This window comes from Dysidea avara, chromosome 10 (genome assembly GCF_963678975.1).
Source record: "Dysidea avara chromosome 10, odDysAvar1.4, whole genome shotgun sequence".
Taxonomy (NCBI): domain Eukaryota; kingdom Metazoa; phylum Porifera; class Demospongiae; order Dictyoceratida; family Dysideidae; genus Dysidea; species Dysidea avara.
Window position 1 is genome coordinate 17333497 of NC_089281.1, and position 20856 is coordinate 17354352.

A 20856-nucleotide genomic window follows, 5' to 3' on the forward strand; every position below is an offset into this window, starting at 1 on the left:
ATCAATAAAAGGTGTATCTCATCTGTACGCTTTGTCTCATTCTAGTGATTGCCGACCGTTTGCTGTAAAGTTTTATATCGATCCGGGATGGAAATCCGATGTTGCTTGCTAGTTGTTGTCTTAGTTTGCGAGTTTCTTTCAGTGTGCTCGCAACTTCCGGTGTACCAACAGCAGCCCATCCCCAACCCATTCTCTCAAGGAATGATGTACCCAAACAGACCAGAGGATGAGGAGTGTAGACCAATAAAATTACGCCTGAGAAGAACGTCAGCCAGATTTACTGCAACCGTCATCCGGAACACTAACCCTGATATCAACTACGCCAATGAAGACGCGCGGCTTATGACCTCGCGCATGAAGTCTCGTTTGGACACTCTTGCGAGATGGTATCGCACAACCTACAATACACAACTCAGAGTACTAATCAGTTATGTTGATGGAAATGTTCCTGGATATGATTCCTCAATAAGACAGAACTCCTTGCATTTTGAAGGTACAGGTTCACACTGTTGCAGCCGCGGCTATAGCTAATCTAGTATAACTTTATAGATAACATCATGCACATTCAGAAGCTTATTACGGTCCCAACAGTACATGGGAATATCTGCCAACATATCACTACAGTTTAATAGCCTACAGTGGTATAAATCTGGCTGTGATCATGAGAGGACACAATTAGCTAGTTTATCTTATCTAGTAATGCGTAGTGAATTCAATTAATTAAGCTTAAGTGCTTCAATTTTATTCAGTAGTCATTTTGCTTTCTGCTTTCCTTATTGCAACAGATACAGCCAGCCATGCACATGTACATTGTACTAAAGAGGTACATACGATAAGGCACATAAACTTAATTATTAGTTTCTCATCCTCCAGGCCTAGCTCTTTCTCACAGGTCCCTAGTGGGATAGCACTTAACATACAATAGTAGTGTGGGAAGGCAGGCGGATTTTTATTTTATTTTTTACTAACTAGATAGCTGAATTAACTAGCTAAAATGACTCAAAATGCAATTTTCTTAGACTGCTCTAGTAAGGTACCAACTATAAATGGTGCTAATTGGCCTTCCTTAGCCACCAGTGGTGCAAAATATCCTTGATGGCCTAGAAAAATGGCAATGCAGGCAGGGATGAGGAGCTAATACTTGTGGCCTTATACAAACTGCATATAATCATACAAACAATATTATACTTGTTATCACACAAGTAGCTATACATACACAATCAGCCATACAAATATAGTCAATGAGCCTATTGGAGTTCCAAACCTATAGTTTCAGAAGTAAGGACACTTCTTTATATATGTACACAAATTCAAGTACAACAATGCAGCATAAATGCAAAATGTATATAGAACTGATGTGTATAGGCAGTCACACATGTACATTGTTTGTCATAGACTCTATAGCACCACAAGACCAGTGTATCACCCCAGAAGGTCTTGTTGACATTTTGTGGTGAATGTGCTCAGCAGTTCTAGCTCCTCCTACATGCATGCGTCCGCATTCCTCCAGACCGTATAAGTACTGTGGTTTATCATTGTACCATATTCATGCTTCATGTGGGTAATGGGTTATACCAATGTTTGTGTGGGCTTTCTGAAGTACATGGTACAGCTGAAGTTGCGTTGTACTTCTGTGCTTTACAGTTTAAAGTGTAGCTATGTAATACACACAGAAAAAATACACTGTGTGCGTGCGTGTGTGTGTGTACAGCAAGTGACAGATATGTAAGGCATGACAGCTAATCCTTTAGTACACAATTCACACCTGTATGTTACATAATCATAGGTCGTTCAGCTAGAATCAGAGGTAGATTTAGTTCTCATTTGAGGCAAATAGCACGTCAAGCTGTCCTTGCTGGTCTCGACTGGGTCTTCTATGCTGATCAAAACTATTGTGTAGTCAGTGTTATACCTGATGGTAAGTTATAGCTGTTGAATGTGGAACAAAATATTAACCAAATATTTTCCTTTTAGTGTGTCAAACTAATTTGGATCTTCTGTTTCTTTTGGATGAATCTGGAAGTGTTGGTTCTACTAATCACAGGCTAGGCCTTGACTTTATGCAAGCAGTCGTGAACTTTTATGATATAGAGGCTAACCGAACTCGGGTTGGAGTCGTATCTTTCTCTACAGGTGCTCGTAGAGAGTTCTGGCTTGGAGATCACCTAACTAACCAGGCTGTTGACACAGCTATTGGGTCATTGGTCTACAGAGGAGGATGGACACACACCGCTATTGCTTTATATTTAGCAAGACTTGCCTTCCTTGACCACAACCTTCACATTTCCGGAGCTCGTCCAGTATCTGCTGGTATTCCTCGTGTAGTTGTGTTGATAACTGACGGTCGCTCTAATCACTACTACCTTAACCCACATGCTGCTAACTTAAAAGCAGCTGGTGTAACAGTATACAGTGTTGGAATTGGAAATTATGATATCAATGAACTTACCTACATTTCTTCAGATCCAGATGAGGATCATGTGTTCTTGCTTCGGTCATACACTGATGCTGCTTCATTTGTACAATTACTCAGTGGAACAACATGTGACAGTAAGTTCAAGTTTAATATGTATACACACATGCACGCATACATAAATGCAAGACATTAGCAGATGTATAGTATGTATCGCTGCCTAAAGGCTTCACACATAAAAGGATATATGCATATGTGTAGCACCTAAATGTACATTATATACATTCGTGCGTTTTTATGTTATGTATGTATGAGAACAAGTTGATGTTGTGCTACTTCCAAAAACCAGGCGCTAGATACATAGCTGCAAAGTTATTGTCGGATCTGCGAAAAGGGGTTTATAGCCTTTCCAAATTTCCAAGTTTTACGAGTCATAACTCATCATGTGGTTAACCTATTTTCTTAAAATTACACCCAGGAATAGTGTGGTGGGAGTATGAAGTGACCAAATTTCAGGCTGGTACCATACTCACAAATCAAGTTATGTGGATTGCCAAGTACATGCAATTGGAAACCCCTTTATGCAGATCTGGTCACAGTTATTGATTTTGTAATTGGTGAATTATTTTGTAATTCTCTAATTATGTTGCTATGCGGAAGCGCATTTCGAACAAACCACTTTCAACAAATTATTATGCACAGAAGTATCTTCTCAACTATTTTATAGTTTTTTTTTGTTTGTTTTTAAAGAGAGTATAAAAATACTGCTTTTCAGTTTTCAGCAGTGCCCTAACATACATATACATACAAACACATAATAATTAAATAGACTACATCTACCTATACAGATATACAGTTAGTACAATGACTGATACAGGGTTTTGAATTGCTGGAGTTTCCTAGTTGCATATAAAAGAAGATTTAATGACTTACATGTCTGTGTTCCTCGGAAATACACACATATATATATATAGTATTTTCCCGCAAATTCTCTCTACAAAACCTCAGGGTTACCCTTCATTTTCATACGCGTACATCAGTCTCGCGTGGCACAGACCTTACATTTTTTAGGCGCAGGGACTTGTCACTTTCAGTATATGCACCTGCACCTTAAAAAAATCAGTCTGGCACATTTTCCGGTACCAAAGTTGTTCTTATGGATCCCAGAAAAGTTGGGATAACGCCTCAGGTATGTGCACACATTCGGGAGAGTAGAGATGGCAACGAAGGCTGTTATGGTTGTCAATGAAGGTAAATACTTACGGAATACAAGGTTTCTGCTACGCCATTTCTACTAATCTTACCTGTAGTATGTAAGTAGGACTACCATGAAGCTGTGTCTATACTTGTATGGCTTCTTAGAACATTGGTGCCAGAAATGTGCCAGCCCAAATGTTTTAGGCACGGGTGTTTATATGAAAGCGATAAGGCCCTGTGCCTAAAAATATACAAGCTCAAATATACAGTCTATGCCATGCAAGACTACACGTACGTAGGTACATGCCTCTTTTCAAGTTGAAGATATACACATTTCCTAGTGGCCTAAGAGACCTGCTACAGTGTTTTTCGGTAGATAAAAAGATGAAGAACTTAATGGGAAGGTAGTTTACCAAGTTTGTAGAGAGCCGTATTTCAAACCGGCAAGAAACTGCCTCAGTACAAACCTTTCCTATGTTCAAGTTTATTACAGGGCTCATTTAGTGTTGAATTTTCATAGGCTGACTCTTTTTACCACTAAAAGGATTTATGTATGTGGGTGTGTATGGACAAACACAGATAGATAGGTAGATACATAGCTAGATAGCTAGATAGGTATACATACACACACACACAAACACACACGTTCGAAAACAATTTCAGTAAACCAGGCGTGTGCCCACAGCCAGTCTTCGGCACGCACCTGGTTTAAAAATGTGTATACTTTAATCACATACCCACTGACTATGCCTACACATGCACAGTTCTAGATAGGACAGTCATGAATTAGTCAGAGCTAGCTCCTGACTGTATCAGCCACAGTGGGTGAGACAACTAGGTCAGTACCCCAGTACAATCAAACATCACAGGGCCGTAGCAAGTGATTGGGCTGGTTTGGTTTTTGGTTGGACCTAAGGCATTACATGTTGTTCTAATAGAGGTCACGTATGCCGTTCTATATGGCAAGTATAGAACTGTTTTTACTTTGATCTTCCCATGCACTTTTTGTAAAACCTTGAAACTTTTCACAGTATCATGTAAAAAACAGCCTGCTGTATATATTATTAAATTTGATTGGCATAATATCATTGCTGCCATTTACAACTTTTTCACTCAGACTTTTAAAGGCCGCAGCCCTAATTACAGCTTGGCTATTTTTGCATGGATTTCACTTCTGTTAATGCATCTCACAGTTGGCTGATTACCTTGTAACAACAAGTAGGTGTGGCTCATGACAAAAGCTGACTGCTGTAAGACTAGACTAGAGCTCATATTTGATTAGTGGGTGTGACATGATCCTGATCCTTATAATTGATAATCCCAAGCATGCAGCAAGGATCTGGCGGATGTACCAGACTAGTTTCAACCATGAAAGCGACCAGATACATGTAGCAGCTGAATCCATAAGGTAGACACTTCATCACAAATAGCATGCATGCTTCATCCTTCTGTCAGCTTACATCGCATGCAACAGCTGGTGCATCGCCAATTTATCAGTGAGAACATTTTACCAAATTAAAATGCATTTTAACTGCCAGATATTAGTTCACCAATCTTTATTGTTATACAATATTTAATATCTTTGTAACACTGTAATAGGGCACATGTTTTTTGAGAATAGGCTACATGCACAGAATGTTCTAGATTTTCCATTGATAGATCTATAAAATTATGACTTTTTACTATTGAAATAGATTTAAACTAGAACTTTCATTTATATAAGGTAGAAATTAAGTCGGCTGACAACAGTGAGGAAGGAAGGGTTTGGGAATTAGGTCCCTAGTTCAAACCCTTGACAAGTTTGTTTTCAACAGCTTTCATGCACTTTTCAAGATTCTCAATGACTGTTTTATTAGATTATTTTGACCCCACAATTTCACAAGCCCCTTGGTGATTTCTTTAAAATTAAATATTTGACCTTCTGTGTTTTTACTTATCTGTATTTAGTGCTAAGACTCTTCCATAAAAGTCACATACAATTTTCTATATTCATTTTAGGGGAAACTCTCCTAAACAGTACTATATACCTTATTTGATATTTATTCTATGAGTTACCTACCCTATTAACTTACATTACAATGATTGCATATGTACATACATATGTGTATGCATGCATATGTTTAATCACTATACACTAACCTGTTTCTTATTTCATTATGTACAAATAATGTGTTTAATCTGTTGTTCGTGAATTGAGTTTTATTATCTACTTGATAGCCCCTGCCAATATTCCACCTGGTAATGATACTGATACTGATGTGGATGAAGATGACTTCAAATATTTTCAAATTCAATGTCCTGCCTTCTCAGATGTGGTCATTGTAGAACAGGTTGACATAGTAGGTCACTGTGCCGTGTATGCCTCAACTACTGTGGTCAACCCTGGTCCAACCAACCCTGTCGCTGTCACCGTCAGGGATGAGAATCCAAGTGCAAACAGGAGAAGAGTTATTATTAGAATAAGCATAACCAGAGTAAGTTATGTGCAGTACTAAAATATTATATATTTGCTTGCAGTCTATTGCAACAATATTCAACATATTTTATTATTATTATTATTGCTTTATTATTATTATTATTTGTTAGCCTTGTTTTATAACTTCAAGTGAAGTTGTTTTTAATGCATTACAGATTGTTTATGTCAGCATCAGGGGAATTACACCAATGCGCAATCGCTTCAGGATGGTTGTGTGGAACATGCTGTTTGCTCAGGATATTTATTCTGTCACTGTACAAAATGGAGTGTTTACTCAAAATACTGCAATACATGACCTGAACATTATCAACAATGCCAATGATGCAGAGTAAGTTAATTTATAAGCTTAATTATCCAATCTCTGTGCATGCATAACTATTACACAGCACTATATAACCCAGTGCAGGGAGGGTCAAAGAAGCACACTTTATGACAACTAAGTTATTGCTCAGGGGAATAAAAGTTGGTTCTATATATACCCATGTTATGCAAATAGCAAAGGCAGGAGGCAGGATAGGTGCATTACTTAGCAACTGCCATGATAAATAGTCACCCTACTTTGGTTGCATGCTATTGAGAAATTATTCAATCACTTAAACCAATGTTTTAACAGCTATATCCTGGTACAGCCACCTGTCCTCTTAGACTTGGGTGAAACATAAGTACCTATCTTGAAATGGACTATATTTTATAACTGCAATGTAAGTGTTTGTTATGACAATATTTTTCTTTTCACAGTTACTTTTTCAACATCACTGAAGGAAATGAGGCTGGTAGGTTTAGTATAGATAGCAGAACAGGGAGAATATTTCTTGAAGAAGCACTAAATGCTGAAGAACAAGACTTTTATAATCTGACTGTGGTGGCCTACTTGAGGTCAAATGACTGTCAAAGAGGGAGGGTCTACGTTGAGGTCTATGTTTCAGCAGCTAATCTAAATCCACCAATATTTGCAGCAACTAATCCAGTTGATGTCCTTGAGACAGTTGCAGTCAGTGCTTCAGTTGTTCAGGTCACTGCAACAGATGCTGATTTCGGTATCAATGGTGAAGTGAGGTATTCCATAACTGGAGGTAATCCTGGTAATGAATTCACCATTAATCCTACTACTGGTGAAATTAGTGTAGCTGCAGCTCTCAATCACACCATACGTTCATCTTACGATCTAAGGTTGACAGCCACAGATCAGGCAAGCAGTAACCCTATGTCTGCCACAATCACACAACGTGTTAATGTATTAGATGTAAACCAAAGACCTTTCTTTCGCACACCGTGTGCTATTAGAGGTGCGTGCAGCTTTTCATTTGCTGAAGATACAGCAACTAATACCATCTTGGAAACTATTGCAGCAGGAGATCCTGATACATCTAATAATGCACAACTTGATTTCACTTTTAATCCTTCAACCACACCATTTGCTGTAAGCAGTAATGGACAAATTAGCTTACGAAACTCAGTGGATAGAGAAACAGTTAGTCGGTACATGTTCAACCTCACTGTCAGTGACCGAGGCTCTCCATCATTAGGAATTGGTACAGTAATAACCTTTGTCATTACGGATGTTAATGATAATCCTCCAGATCTTACTTTACCATCACAGGTGAGCATTTCAGAGAATGCATTTGTTGGTGATGGAGTCTTGCAAGCATCAGCAACTGACGCTGATATTGGATCAAATGCTAGAATAAGTTACACCCTTATCACTGGTTCACCATTGTTCACCATTGACGTTTCAACTGGAGCTGTCACACTTGCACAGACACTTGATTACGAAACTGATACTCAGCATTCTGTTGTAGTAAGCGCTTCTAACCCAGATGGTTTATCATCACCTCACCGCACTGCAACTGTTCTTGTTATTAATGAGAATGACAATGCCCCAGTGTTCACATTGAGTACATACACAGCATCAGTAGCTGAAGGTAGTACTACTGGTACACCAGTTGTGACTGTACTAGCTAATGACCAGGACTCTGGTGTATTAGGTGATGTGACTTATTCCATCACAAGTGGTAACTCAAATAATAACTTTGCAATTGGCTTAACATCAGGAATGATCACGGTAAGTGGTGACATAGACAGAGAGGTTGTTGGTGAATACAGGCTTACAGTAAGAGCTCGAGATGGTGGTAATCCTGCTAGATCAGATATGTCCACTGTTATTATTACAGTACTTGATGTCAATGATAATAGTCCAGCGTTCCAAAGATCTTCATACTCCATTGGTGTACGTGAAGATGCTAGCGTGCCTTTGGAACTTCTAACACTGCTAGCTACTGATGCTGATAGCATCTCTGTAATCACTTACTCCATTGAAAGTGGAAATGTAGGAAGCGTTTTTAGCTTGTCAGGAACCTCTGGAACATTTAGTCTGGTACGATCACTTGATTTTGAAACTTTGCAATCTTACTCTCTAACTGTTGTTGCTACTGATGATGGTTCCCTCACAGGTAGAGCAACTGTGACTGTGACAGTTATTGATGTGAATGATGAAGTTCCCATTTTAAGCGGAGACCAAACAGTCACTCTGTCAGAGGACCACACTACTCCTAGTGAAGTAGCAACATTTACTGCGTCTGGTGAAATTGGTGAGCAGTTGCGGTTTAGGCTATCTGGAAATCAAAATGGAGAATTTACCGTAGATACAACAAGTGGTATAGTATCTTTGGTGCAATCCCTTGATTATGAAATTAGACAAGAATATCAGTTAACAGTTACTGTCACAGATGGTGCATTCTCCACTTCTTCAATGCTCACTATTATAGTGACAGATGTAAATGACAATGCTCCAGTTATTACACCAGCTGGACCATTCACTGTAAACGAAAATGTGCCAATTAATACATTTGTTGGAGCAGTTAGGGCTAGTGATATAGACTCTGGCAGCAATGGAGAATTATCATTCCAGATTGTTCCTTCATCAATGTTATTCACACTTGCTCCAAATGGTAACACTGTTGCTGAAATACGGACTTCCGCTGAGCTAGACAGAGAAGCTCTAGTTGAAATGAATCAATTCCTACCACCTGGTTCTCAGACAACTATCACTGTAGTAGTCACTGATATGGGAGATCCAACAATGTCATCTCAAGTAGAACTGGGAATTAAACTATTAGATGTTAATGACAATGCACCGAGATTTGTTGATCCAGTGCAAGAGGTCAACATCTCAGAAAGTGCTAGTATTGGTACTAGAGTGGCCCAACTTGCTGCAGTTGATTCTGATCTTGGTGTTAATGCTCGTATTACCTTTTCTCTTAGTGGCTCATCATTATTTACCATTGACAGTAGCACTGGAACAATTACACTTGCTGGTAGTTTGGACTATGAAACTGCAACACAACACAGTGTGGTGGTGACTGCTTCGGATGGGGTATCTAATACAGAACATACAATAACAATTCGTGTATTGGATGAAAATGACAACTCCCCAATATTCACATTGGACCCATACACAGCATCAGTGGCTGAAAACAGTGGTGATGGTACACCAGTTGTGACTGTACAAGCTAATGATGCTGATTCTGGTACACTAGGAGAAGTGGTTTATTCTATCATTAGTGGTAATATTGGTGAAGTCTTTAGTATCAATGCAAACAATGGAGATATTACAGTCAGTGGAAATATCGACAGAGAAGTATTAGATGAGTACATGCTAGTTATTGCTGCTAGTAATCCTGGCACATCAACTCGAACAACACAAGCTAGAGTGAATATCATGGTCACTGATATTAATGACAACCCACCACTCTTCTTGCAGTCACAGTACTCACTCAGTATTCGTGAAGATGCCTCCCTATCCAGTATCTTAACCTTGGTGGTCACAGATGCTGATGAACCAGGAACTGCCAATTCCCAATTTGACATTGCCATCACTTCAGGCAATGAGGATGACTTGTTTAGAATCTCCTCCCCAAATGGTGTCCTCAGCTTAGCATCATCACTGGATTTTGAAATGCAGACATCTTACACATTGAATGTTAGAGCAGTTGACCGTGGTAATCCATCCATGAGTTCTACTACTGTTGTATCAATCTCTGTGATTAATGTGAATGACGAAGCACCTCAGATTAGCGGCGACCAAACTGTGTCTCTCAGGGAATCTGCCTCTGTCAGATCTACTGTTGCACAATTCACATCTACCAGTGAACAAGGGGAGTCTTTAGTTTTTACAATAGCACCTAACAACATTGTTTCTATCAATGCGGAAACTGGCTTGGTCACTTTAGCTGCAAATCTGGATTATGAAACTCAGCAAACCTTCATGGCTCAAGTATCAGTAACTGACGGACTATTTTCTACTTCTGCAACACTCACTGTCAATGTAGTTGATGAAAATGATAATGTACCACAGATCACTTCAGCTGGTCCTTTCACTGTTGCAGAACAAACATCTGAAGGAACATTAGTTGGTACCATAATAGCAAATGATGTAGATTCAGTAAGTACAGTACTATCTTTCTTCTTCATTGGTACTGACGTAATGAACTATTTTAGTATCAACTCATCCAATGGAGAGATACGTACTGCTGCCATTTTAGACCGAGAAGCTCTGGAAAGTGTGTTTCCTCCACCTGGTTCTTCTCAAACATACAGAGTCAGTGTTTCTGATGGAGTACTTTCATCATTTGCTGATGTAAGCATCACATTGTTAGACATCAATGACAATACTCCAATATTTAATGGCCTCCTAACTGAATATGATGTTCTAGAAAATTCAGCCATGGGAGTGGAGGTGTTTGTAGCGACTGCCACAGATGATGATTTGGGATCAAATGCAATTGTCTCATACTCCATATCAACTTCTCCATTTGCAATTGACACAAGTACAGGTAGTGTAACTGTTGCTGGTGTCTTAGATTATGAGATGGCTACTGAACATTCAGTGACAATTACTGCTTCAGATGGTACTCTATCATCAAGTCAGGATGTTACAATACGTGTTGTTGATGTAAATGATAATGCTCCAGTGTTTTCACAGGACACTTATACAGCTATGGTAGTTGAACACAGCAGTGTTAACACAGTGGTTAGTAATGCAACAGCAACTGATGCTGATTCTGGGACAAATGGGATAATTACATACTCACTTGAGAATGCTAATAATTTCATTTCAATAAATCCTTCTTCAGGAGAAATAGTTGTTATTGGCGATATTGATCGAGAAACAATCACACAGTTTACTTTTACAGTTGTGGCTACAGATGGTGCAAGTTCAGCACAGAGAGACACTGCAATTGTGATAGTTAGTGTCACTGACATTAATGACAATGCCCCAACATTCCAACAGTCAAGTTACACAGTGAGAGTTCGTGAAGATGCCGCTACATCTACCGAAGTGTTGACAGTGTTGGCAACAGATAATGATGGACCTGGTCCTAACTCACAGATTGATTACTCATTCCAATCGGACACCACTGTGTTCTCTATTTCTGCAAGTGGGATTATTACTCTGGAAGCACCACTAGATTTTGAGACCACCCCATCATATTCATTACAAGCTGTAGCAACAGATCGTGGAGACCCAATGATGAGTGGTGTTACCAATATCATCATCTCTGTTACTGATGTTAATGATCAACCTCCAGAATTTAGTGGAGACCAGAGCATCGAACTATCAGAATTGACTGCAGTGTTAGATCAGATAGCTAGGTTTACAGCAACTGGTGAAATGGGAGAAACACTAACTTACACTCTTAGTGGAACACAAAATGGTGAGTTTGAGATTGGTGTAACCACTGGAATAGTAACCTTAGTTAGTTCACTTGATTATGAAACAACACAATTCTATGCTCTCACTGTTACTGCTAGTGATAACCTATTTACAACATCATCAGCTTTCAATGTAACAGTGATAGATGAAAATGACAACTCACCACAATTTAATCCCATTGACATGCTAGCAATCGCCGAAGAACAACCAACAGGCACACCAGTAGGTCAAGTAACTGCCACTGATGCAGATTCTGGAGTCAATGCAGAAATAGTATATTCATTTGTCCAATCAAGTACACAAACTTATTTCACAATAGATGCAAGCACTGGTGAAATTACTACAGCTAGTACTCTTGACAGAGAACTGCTAGTACAAGAGAATCTTTTCTTGCCTCCAGCATCACAAATTATCTTCCAAGTACAAGCAACTGATAGAGGTAGTCCTCCATTATTCTCTCAAATAGACGTGACTGTTCGGCTTAATGATATCAATGACAATCCACCACAATTTATTAATCCACCTGCAAGTGTGAGTGTATCAGAAAGTGAAGCCTCAGGATTTGTGGTTGCTACACTAACAGCTGATGATGCTGATATCGGACAAAATGCCATCATATCATTTTCACTAACTGGATCATCATTGTTTAGTATTAATAGCACTAGTGGTGTTGTAACACTGGTTGGTAGTTTGGACTATGAAACTACAACAGAATACACTGTAACAGTGACTGCTTCAGATGGGGTATCATCAACACAGCATATGTTAACTATTCGTGTATTGGATGAAAATGACAACTCTCCAATATTCACAGTGGACCCATACACAGCATCAGTGGCTGAACACAGTAATACTAGTACAGCAGTTGTGACTGTACTAGCTAATGATCAGGATTCTGGTTTATTTGGACAAGTACGGTATTCATTTGTCAATAATAGTATCTCGAGTGTGTTTACATTAAATGCAGCTAGTGGTTTAATATCTGTCAGTGGTGATATTGATAGAGAGAGTGAGACCGCCTACACATTTGATGTTCGAGCATCAGATTCTGATAGTACTACACCACTCACTACTACAACTACAGTAGTCATCACCATAGGAGACATCAATGACAACGCTCCAGTTTTTGACCAAGCAGTGTACATGGTGCCTGTCAGAGAAGATACAGATGTCCCCACAACACTATTGACTGTTGATGCTACAGATGCTGACCAACCTGCTACTCCAAACTCTCAAGTATCTTTATCACTGATCGATGGATTTGGAGTCTTTGAACTTAGTGATTCTGGTGTATTTAGTGTGACAGGTTCTTTGGATTTTGAAACACGCAGTTCTTATACCATACAAGTGACAGCTACTGATAATGGACAACCCTCATTAACTGGAAGAGCAGAAATAATTGTTACCGTGACTAATGTCAATGACCAACCACCAGAAATTAGTACAGACCAAACCATTGAACTATCAGAGTTAACAACAGCAAATAGTAGGGTGACACAGTTTAGTGCCACTGGAGAAGAAGGAGAGACATTAGAATTCTCCCTTGTTGGTGATGGAGCAGATATTGTGTTTGATATTGACTCCACAACTGGTGTTGTTACCTTGTTGACCACACTGGATTATGAAACAACATCTTCCTATGGTTATAGTGTATCAGTTAGTGATGGTACATTCTCATCTTCCTCCATGCTCAGTATTACAGTCGTTGATGAAAATGATAATACTCCACAATTTGTATCAGGAAACATGATAGAATTCAATGAAGATTTACCAGCCAACACTGTAATAGGACGAGTTACTGCAGAAGATGCTGACTCTGGTGTCAATGCAGAGCTGAGTTATTCATTTGTACAAGCAAGGGCAAGCATGTTTTTCACCATCAACTCTACTACTGGTGAAATAAGTACTGCCGGTATACTGGACAGAGAGCAACTGGTTGCAATGAATGTATTCCTACCACCAGACTCTCAAATATTGTTTGAAGTACAAGCATCTGATAGTGGTAACCCTGTTCTCTTTTCTACAATGATGGTGATATTCCAAATCACAGATTTGAATGACAATCCACCACAATTTATTAATCCACCTGCAAGTGTGAGCATGTCAGAAAGTGAAGTCTCAGGATTTGTGGTTGCTACACTATCAGCTGATGATGCTGATATCGGACAAAATGCCATCATATCATTTTCACTAACTGGATCATCATTGTTTAGTATTAATAGCACTAGTGGTGTTGTAACACTTGTTGGTAGTTTGGACTATGAAACTACAACAGAATACACTGTGGTGGTGACTGCTTCAGATGGGGTATCATCAACACAGCATACTTTAACTATTGGTGTATTGGATGAGAATGACAACTCTCCAATATTCACAATGGACCCATACACAGCATCAGTGGCTGAACACAGTAATACTAGTACATCAGTTGTGACTGTAGAAGCTAATGATGCAGATTCTGGTGTTTTGGGAGAAGTGACTTATTCCATCACAAATGGTAACACAGGGGATGTATTCACTATTGACAGTATGACAGGACTAGTCAGTGTTAATAATGATATAGATAGAGAGACAACAGATTCCTACACACTTGTAGTCTCTGCCATTGATGGAGGAGGACGATCCACAGATGCCACTGTCACTATCACCATCACAGATATCAATGATAATGTTCCAGTGTTTGATCCGTCATCTTATTCTATAAATGTACATGAAAACACTTCTGTTAATTCTACACTGGTCACCGTCACAGCAACTGATGATGACATTGGAGTTAATGGAGAAATAAGTTACACAATTGCCTCAGGAAATGATGAAAATTTGTTTAGTATTTCAGCAACTGGTGCAATTTCCTTAATTTCCTCATTAGACTTTGAAACGAGCCCTTCACATACACTGTTTGTTCAAGCAGCAGACAGCGGTGAGCTATCTCTGATAGAGGTAACAATGGTAACAATATCGGTGATTGATATTAATGATGAGGTACCTGACCTGAGTGGTGATCAGACTGTAGCAATATCAGAGTATACAACTGTTAACAGTAGAATTGCTGAATTTACTGTTTCTAATATTGAGCAAAGTGATGTCATTACATTTGAACTGTCTGGTACTCAAGCTGAAGACTTTGAAATAAACCCATCAAATGGTGTGATAACTTTGGCACAATCATTGGATCATGAAGTAAGACCATCTTATGACCTCACTGTTAGTGTAGGTGATGGAGTGTTCACTAGTTCAGCTCAGTTAACTGTTACTGTTCTTGATGAAAATGACAATACACCACAGTTTCAAGGAACAGGTCCATTTACTATCAATGAAGAAATGCCAGCAAACACTTCAGTTGGACAAGTAATGGCTACTGATGGAGACTCGGGATTGAATGGTGAAATAGCGTTCAGTATTATCAGGAATGTTGGTGATCTCTTTGCAATTGATACATCTAGTGGAGTAATCACTACCACGGCTGTCTTGGACAGAGAAACACTTGCAGACATGAACTTGTTTGTACCACCAGGATCACAACAATTACTCACAATACAAGCTGAAGACAGTGGCTCACCATCTCTCTTTACACAAGTTGATGTGACAGTGATGTTAGCAGATATCAATGATAATGCTCCACAGTTTGGAGATGTACCTTCTACCATCAGTTTCCCAGAGAACATTCCAGTCAATGCATTTATACTAGATGCATCTGCCACAGATGCTGATATTGGTCCAAATGAAGAGATCACCTATTCTATATCTAGTAGCATGTCTCCATTACCATTTACAATTGACCCCTCAACTGGTGCTGTTAGCACTAATGCTACGTTGGATCGTGAGCAAGTTGACAATTACATTTTCAGCATTGTAGCAACTGACAATGGAGCATCAGTTCAAATGTCCTCATCTGTTACAGTTAACCTGACAGTAACAGATATTAATGATAATGCTCCAGTATTTCGAGGTGAGCCATATGAAGAATCCATACCAGAAGATGCCTCTACTGATGGTGGTGGATCAATCCCACTTGTGACGGTGTTTGCCACTGACTCAGATATTGGTAGCAATAGCATAGTCACTTATTCATTAGCCCCTGATACCAACAGTAGGTTTAGAATCCGCAATAGCACAGGTGAACTAAGTGTAAGTGGTGGTATCAACTTTGAGGAACAAACAGAATTCAATGTAACAGTAATAGCAAGGGATATGGGCTTGCCATCTCTTTCATCATCAACTATTGTTAGGATTCGTATTATAAATGTTGACGAGTTTGCTCCAGACTTTATTGGTTCTTGTGATGTTACCATACCTGAAGATAGAAATGTCAGTCGTGATAGTAATCCAGTGACTCAGTGTATTGCAGTGGATCAAGATTCTGGTGATGTGTTTTATGACATAGTGATTGAAGGAAACAATCCAGCTTTAAGTACATTCTATTTGGACCAAAATACTGGTGAAGTGTTTTTGGTTCAGTCACTAGATCGGGAAATGTTAGATCAATATCAGTTCACATTGCGAGCTAGTAGTGCAGGAGGTCCTCAAGCTACTCAAATGCTTGTCACCATCAACATAGGAGATGTGAATGATAATGCTCCTGTTTTTGATCCCAGTCAACACACAATAACATACAATGATCCACAGTCTCAAAATATTGTGACACTTGCTGCTTCTGATGCTGATATTAATGAGAATGGAAATTTCTCTGCTGAAATTACTAGTATAACCCGTACCAGTAACTCAACACATGAGATTGTTATTACAGCTGTGGATATGGGGACACCCTCAATGTCAGGTAGTGCCACAGTAATAGTTAATAATGCCTTCCCCTGTGAACTTATGGAATTCAGTTTGAATCCTGGTTCTTTACAACTAAGTGTGGCCACATTGTGTTCCCTGTCCAATCCACCAGTATCTCAAGACTATATACTTGGTGATCCAGTGTCTTTAGACTGTAGTGCTGTGAGCAATCTTCCAGTGACATACCAGTGGCAGCGTGATGGATCATTTATCACAAATCCGTCAAGCAACCCAGTACTAGATCTAGGGGAGATAGGATTTGATGATGATGGCTCATATTCATGTATTGCACGGAATGACGTCGGCACTATTCAGTCAGATGCTGCCTTCATTTCAGTGATAAGTAAGAAAACATGTTTGATATATTGTACCTGATAATTGTTAAAACCGCAACTGAAATTTAAGTTAATGTAATGCTATGCTTATTATAACAATATTTGCTCTGCCTGCAGCTTTACCTATTATTGTGAGACCTCCTGAGGACACTGCAGTTGAACTGGATAGACTAGTGGTTCTCAACTGTGTTTCCACTGGTATACCTGAACCGATAGTAACATTTTTCCATAGTTCCAGTGAAGTCCAGCTTGACAATCGGATCACACAAAATGGACAGTTCTTAATAATAACCAGAGCTGAAATAACTGACAGTGGTGAATACTTCTGTCAGGCAGTGAACTCAGCTGGGACAGCACAATCAAGTCCAGCAACATTAGTTGTGTTCAGTAAGTCATTTACCATATGATGATTCACTAATAGATTATACGTTACATAATATTACAGACAGTAATGAGCTGGTCACAACTACAGTGTTAGTGGATAACCCCAATGATGGTAGGACCTGCCATAACTTGGATGTTGAAATGATCGAGGTAGTGTCCATTAAATGCATGTACAGTGTTACTCTGTATTCCACTTAGGACCTCTTGGAAGAAACTACTAATCATGGAGCAGAAGTAGTTGAGGCTGAAGCAGATGGTTTTTGTGACAGTGGACCATGCTATCCTAGTCCATGTGTGAATGATGGAAGGTGCATGAAGAACGATAATGCTAGTAATGGTTACGAGTGTACCTGCCCTGACACATTCACTGGAAAGAATTGTGATGCTGACATTGATGAATGTTCTGTGGAAGGTATATAAGTGTATAGTATATTGTTACCAAGAGTTCATAAATAATATGAGCTCTTGGTGTACACCACTGAGTGGCAGTACATTATCACTGATATTGCAGCTCCGTGTATTGTCGGAAATTGTACAAACACTCTTGGAGGCTTCCAGTGTACATGTCCCACTGGTAGGAGGGGGCACAGGTGCCAATACGATGTGAGGTGCGACAATGACAGTCTCTGTACTGAAGGACAGTGTGTGGAAACTCTAATAAACATGGAAGGATACATCTGTGATTCTACACCTGATAATATGGCTGTCAACATTAACCTAATGGCCGGAGTTACAGCAGATCAATTAGAAGAAACAGTGTATGATTTGGTAAGGCCATAAACATAATTGCTAACGCAACCAAAATATGACATAACTAGACCAACACACTACTACAATTAGCTGGTACAGGATCTTCGGATGTCTGTGAGCCACGTTTCATTCCACTCACTGACAGCAGCTCTCAAACATACAAGTTAATTTGGGCATGTCCTGGTAACACCACACCACCAGCACAGGAGGCAGAAGAGCTGATTTGCTCAAGATTATTTACTAACAACATCATCACTCGATGTGTGTACTCCACTGGAGAAGATGCGACACCCACACTGGTTCAAACCTTAGACCCAATAGAGTAAGTCCATAAAACCACTAGTTACAATTTAAGTTACGAGTTTAAAGAGGTTGTTGAGAAAAAATGTTAAATAATAACCAGCATCCATTTTTGTTATTGTAACTGTTTCCCAGCCAGCAGAACATCATTTACCTTCCCTTACAGAGTAACAGTTACATTCATAATGCTTGATCCAGTCACCTCTACTCCACTACAAGCCTCTCAAGCACTGATGGTCCTGGGACAGGGACAAACATTGGCTGCCTTGCAGGATGCAGGGTTTGAAGCAAGTCAATTCCAAGCAGGTTAGTTTTGTATACCACTAAAGATTGATTTTAATTCATTAATTTTTAATAAACGTAGACACTGTCCCTACTGATGGAGGAAATAACAACGGAGGATCAAGTTCTGGGGGTAAGCCACAATATCACAATCATGTACTGGATATTTTTGACTTGACATATTTTACAGGACTTGGTGGTGGTGCTGTAGCTGGAATAGTAATAACCTTACTAATTGTTGGAGCATTGGCCACCTTTGGAGCAATTGTAGCACTCTATTATGGACGAGCTTACTACAAGAAACATGCCACATACGGGTATGCATACCAGATGACAATATTACATGTTAGTTATTGACATCTTTCACAGAATAAATGAACCAAAGACTGCAGCAACACTGCAACGAAATATTGAGAGTGGGCGTGACAGAACACAGACAGTTGTCGGTGAATTTATGAACCCCACATTCCGTAGAAGTGTGATGATGGAAACAACACTGGAAGACTCCAAGGATCTGGTGTTTGCCAACCCTACAAACACAGATGCACCAAAGATCACTAAATTAGATGGTAACACTGAAGTGGTTGGCAAAGGTGCCATAAATCGCATCTACTCGCCAACTTCACCAAAACAAAGTGTAGCAAGTGTTACAGATGAATAGAACACTATAGTAACAACATTTTGTATGTTAATGTAATTTATATCTGCAGGACAGAAACTAATTTGTAGCAGTCATAATAATATTGTTTTGTAAAATGTGTACTATAATTTCTATATTATATTAAAATGATGATATAGGCAACTACAAGAAACAGTTTTATCAGTCGTCTGATTGTCCGGGAGTTCTAATATCATCAATTTTAAGTATCATCTTCACTAACTGAGTGGCCAAACTGATTTGCTGTTTCTTGCCTATCAGAGTCTCGACGACATGCTGTGTCTTCATATCTGGAAAGAATAAACACACATTTCACTTCACAGCACACACATACGTAAAACTATAAGACCACTCCAAATAAATTCTTTGTTTCCCGTCTACCGCCCCCATCACTTTACTATCAGCACTAAAATGTTCCATTATTCTGTATTCTTCCTTTCCTTTGCATACCGTACAAGCCAGTAAAATTGATCTTGTAAGGTTGTCAACTCAAAGTTCAGCTCATGTGTCGGTGTGCTATCAAGTTGGCACAAATTTACATTCTGTTATCACTACAACTTAAAAGATAAAGGTAAAAGTTAAAAATGCTTTTAGGTAGTTTGCTATGGTTGTGCCTAGACAAATAATTGCTTGAAAAGCTCTCTTACAATGGAAATGGACTGCCCATCCACATGCATATATGCCTGAGGGGAGGACGGGAAATTTAGAATTTATTTGGAGTGGCCTAACAAAATTCTAATAGAAAAACTGACCACTGTCTCCAGTCTGCATGCAGTCAATTCCTAGTCTTGGGTTGTTCTCTGTTATTTGTCGTGACTTGATATCAGCTACTGTCTGGATTGAACTAAGTCCAGAGTTCTCGGCTAATGCCATTGGTATGGAATCCAAAGCATCAGCAAATGCTCTCATCGCATATTGCTCCAGTGTCGAGATCTAGTCAAGTTAGATGATTATCATTATTATAAGATGACCACTAACCTTGTCTGCTTCTTTTGAAACAGCCACTGAGCATGTGATCTCTGCTGCCCCACCTCCATAAACTACTCTATTGTCTTTGATCAAATTTCTGATCACACAAAGAGCATCATGTATGCTTCTCTTGGCTTCTTCAATGATCTACAAATATGTTGTATTACTTAGTTATTTCAATCTCACTGGATTTTAAAATCCCAAAGTAAAGTGAAGGGTCTTTAAAATCCACCAAGATCAAAGTGCGTGGTTTTTAATCACTTTCCACTTTAACACTTGATAACTTTCAAAGCACCATTACCTTAAACCACACATACAAAGCAAGCCATGTTCTAATGCATTTAAAATTATCACATAAAAATGGGATATGTGTGATAAATAACAGTGAAACAATGAAGCATGGCAACAGAAGATCCCTACATTGGCATGCTATCTTAATTTCTTTAATGCCAAAGTAGGGATTTCCCACATATAACTACTGAATTATGGGACTGGGCGTTTATTTCTTTCAAGCAACCTTTTAACTCAGCTATTATACTAGACCAATGACCATACAAGACTGGTGTTTGCACATGCGACCAGCACATTCACAAATCA

At 39.1% G+C, this 20856-nt stretch overlaps 2 protein-coding genes across 2 annotated transcripts in view; one reads left to right on the forward strand and one right to left on the reverse strand.

Annotated features, from left to right (window-relative positions):
• LOC136269117 (protocadherin Fat 4-like) lies at nucleotides 1-19434 on the forward strand. Its single transcript, XM_066064591.1, has 15 exons — nucleotides 1-493; nucleotides 1787-1918; nucleotides 1975-2550; nucleotides 5828-6084; nucleotides 6242-6414; nucleotides 6825-16924; nucleotides 17034-17303; nucleotides 17362-17450; nucleotides 17499-17712; nucleotides 17812-18068; nucleotides 18119-18372; nucleotides 18517-18656; nucleotides 18715-18765; nucleotides 18823-18949; nucleotides 19002-19434. The coding sequence occupies exons 1-15, from the start codon at nucleotides 88-90 to the stop codon at nucleotides 19291-19293; spliced, it is 13338 nt and encodes a 4445-aa protein (XP_065920663.1). The 5' UTR covers nucleotides 1-87; the 3' UTR covers nucleotides 19294-19434.
• LOC136269125 (T-complex protein 1 subunit epsilon-like) overlaps nucleotides 19352-20856 on the reverse strand; it is a 7420-nt gene continuing 5915 nt past the window's right edge. The window contains exons 9-11 of the mRNA XM_066064602.1: nucleotides 20269-20406; nucleotides 20043-20223; nucleotides 19352-19580 (exon numbers count right to left, since the gene is read on the reverse strand). Of these exons, the coding sequence (XP_065920674.1) occupies nucleotides 19453-19580; nucleotides 20043-20223; nucleotides 20269-20406 (447 nt within the window). The 3' untranslated portion in view covers nucleotides 19352-19452. The remainder of the gene's footprint in view (nucleotides 19581-20042; nucleotides 20224-20268; nucleotides 20407-20856) is intronic.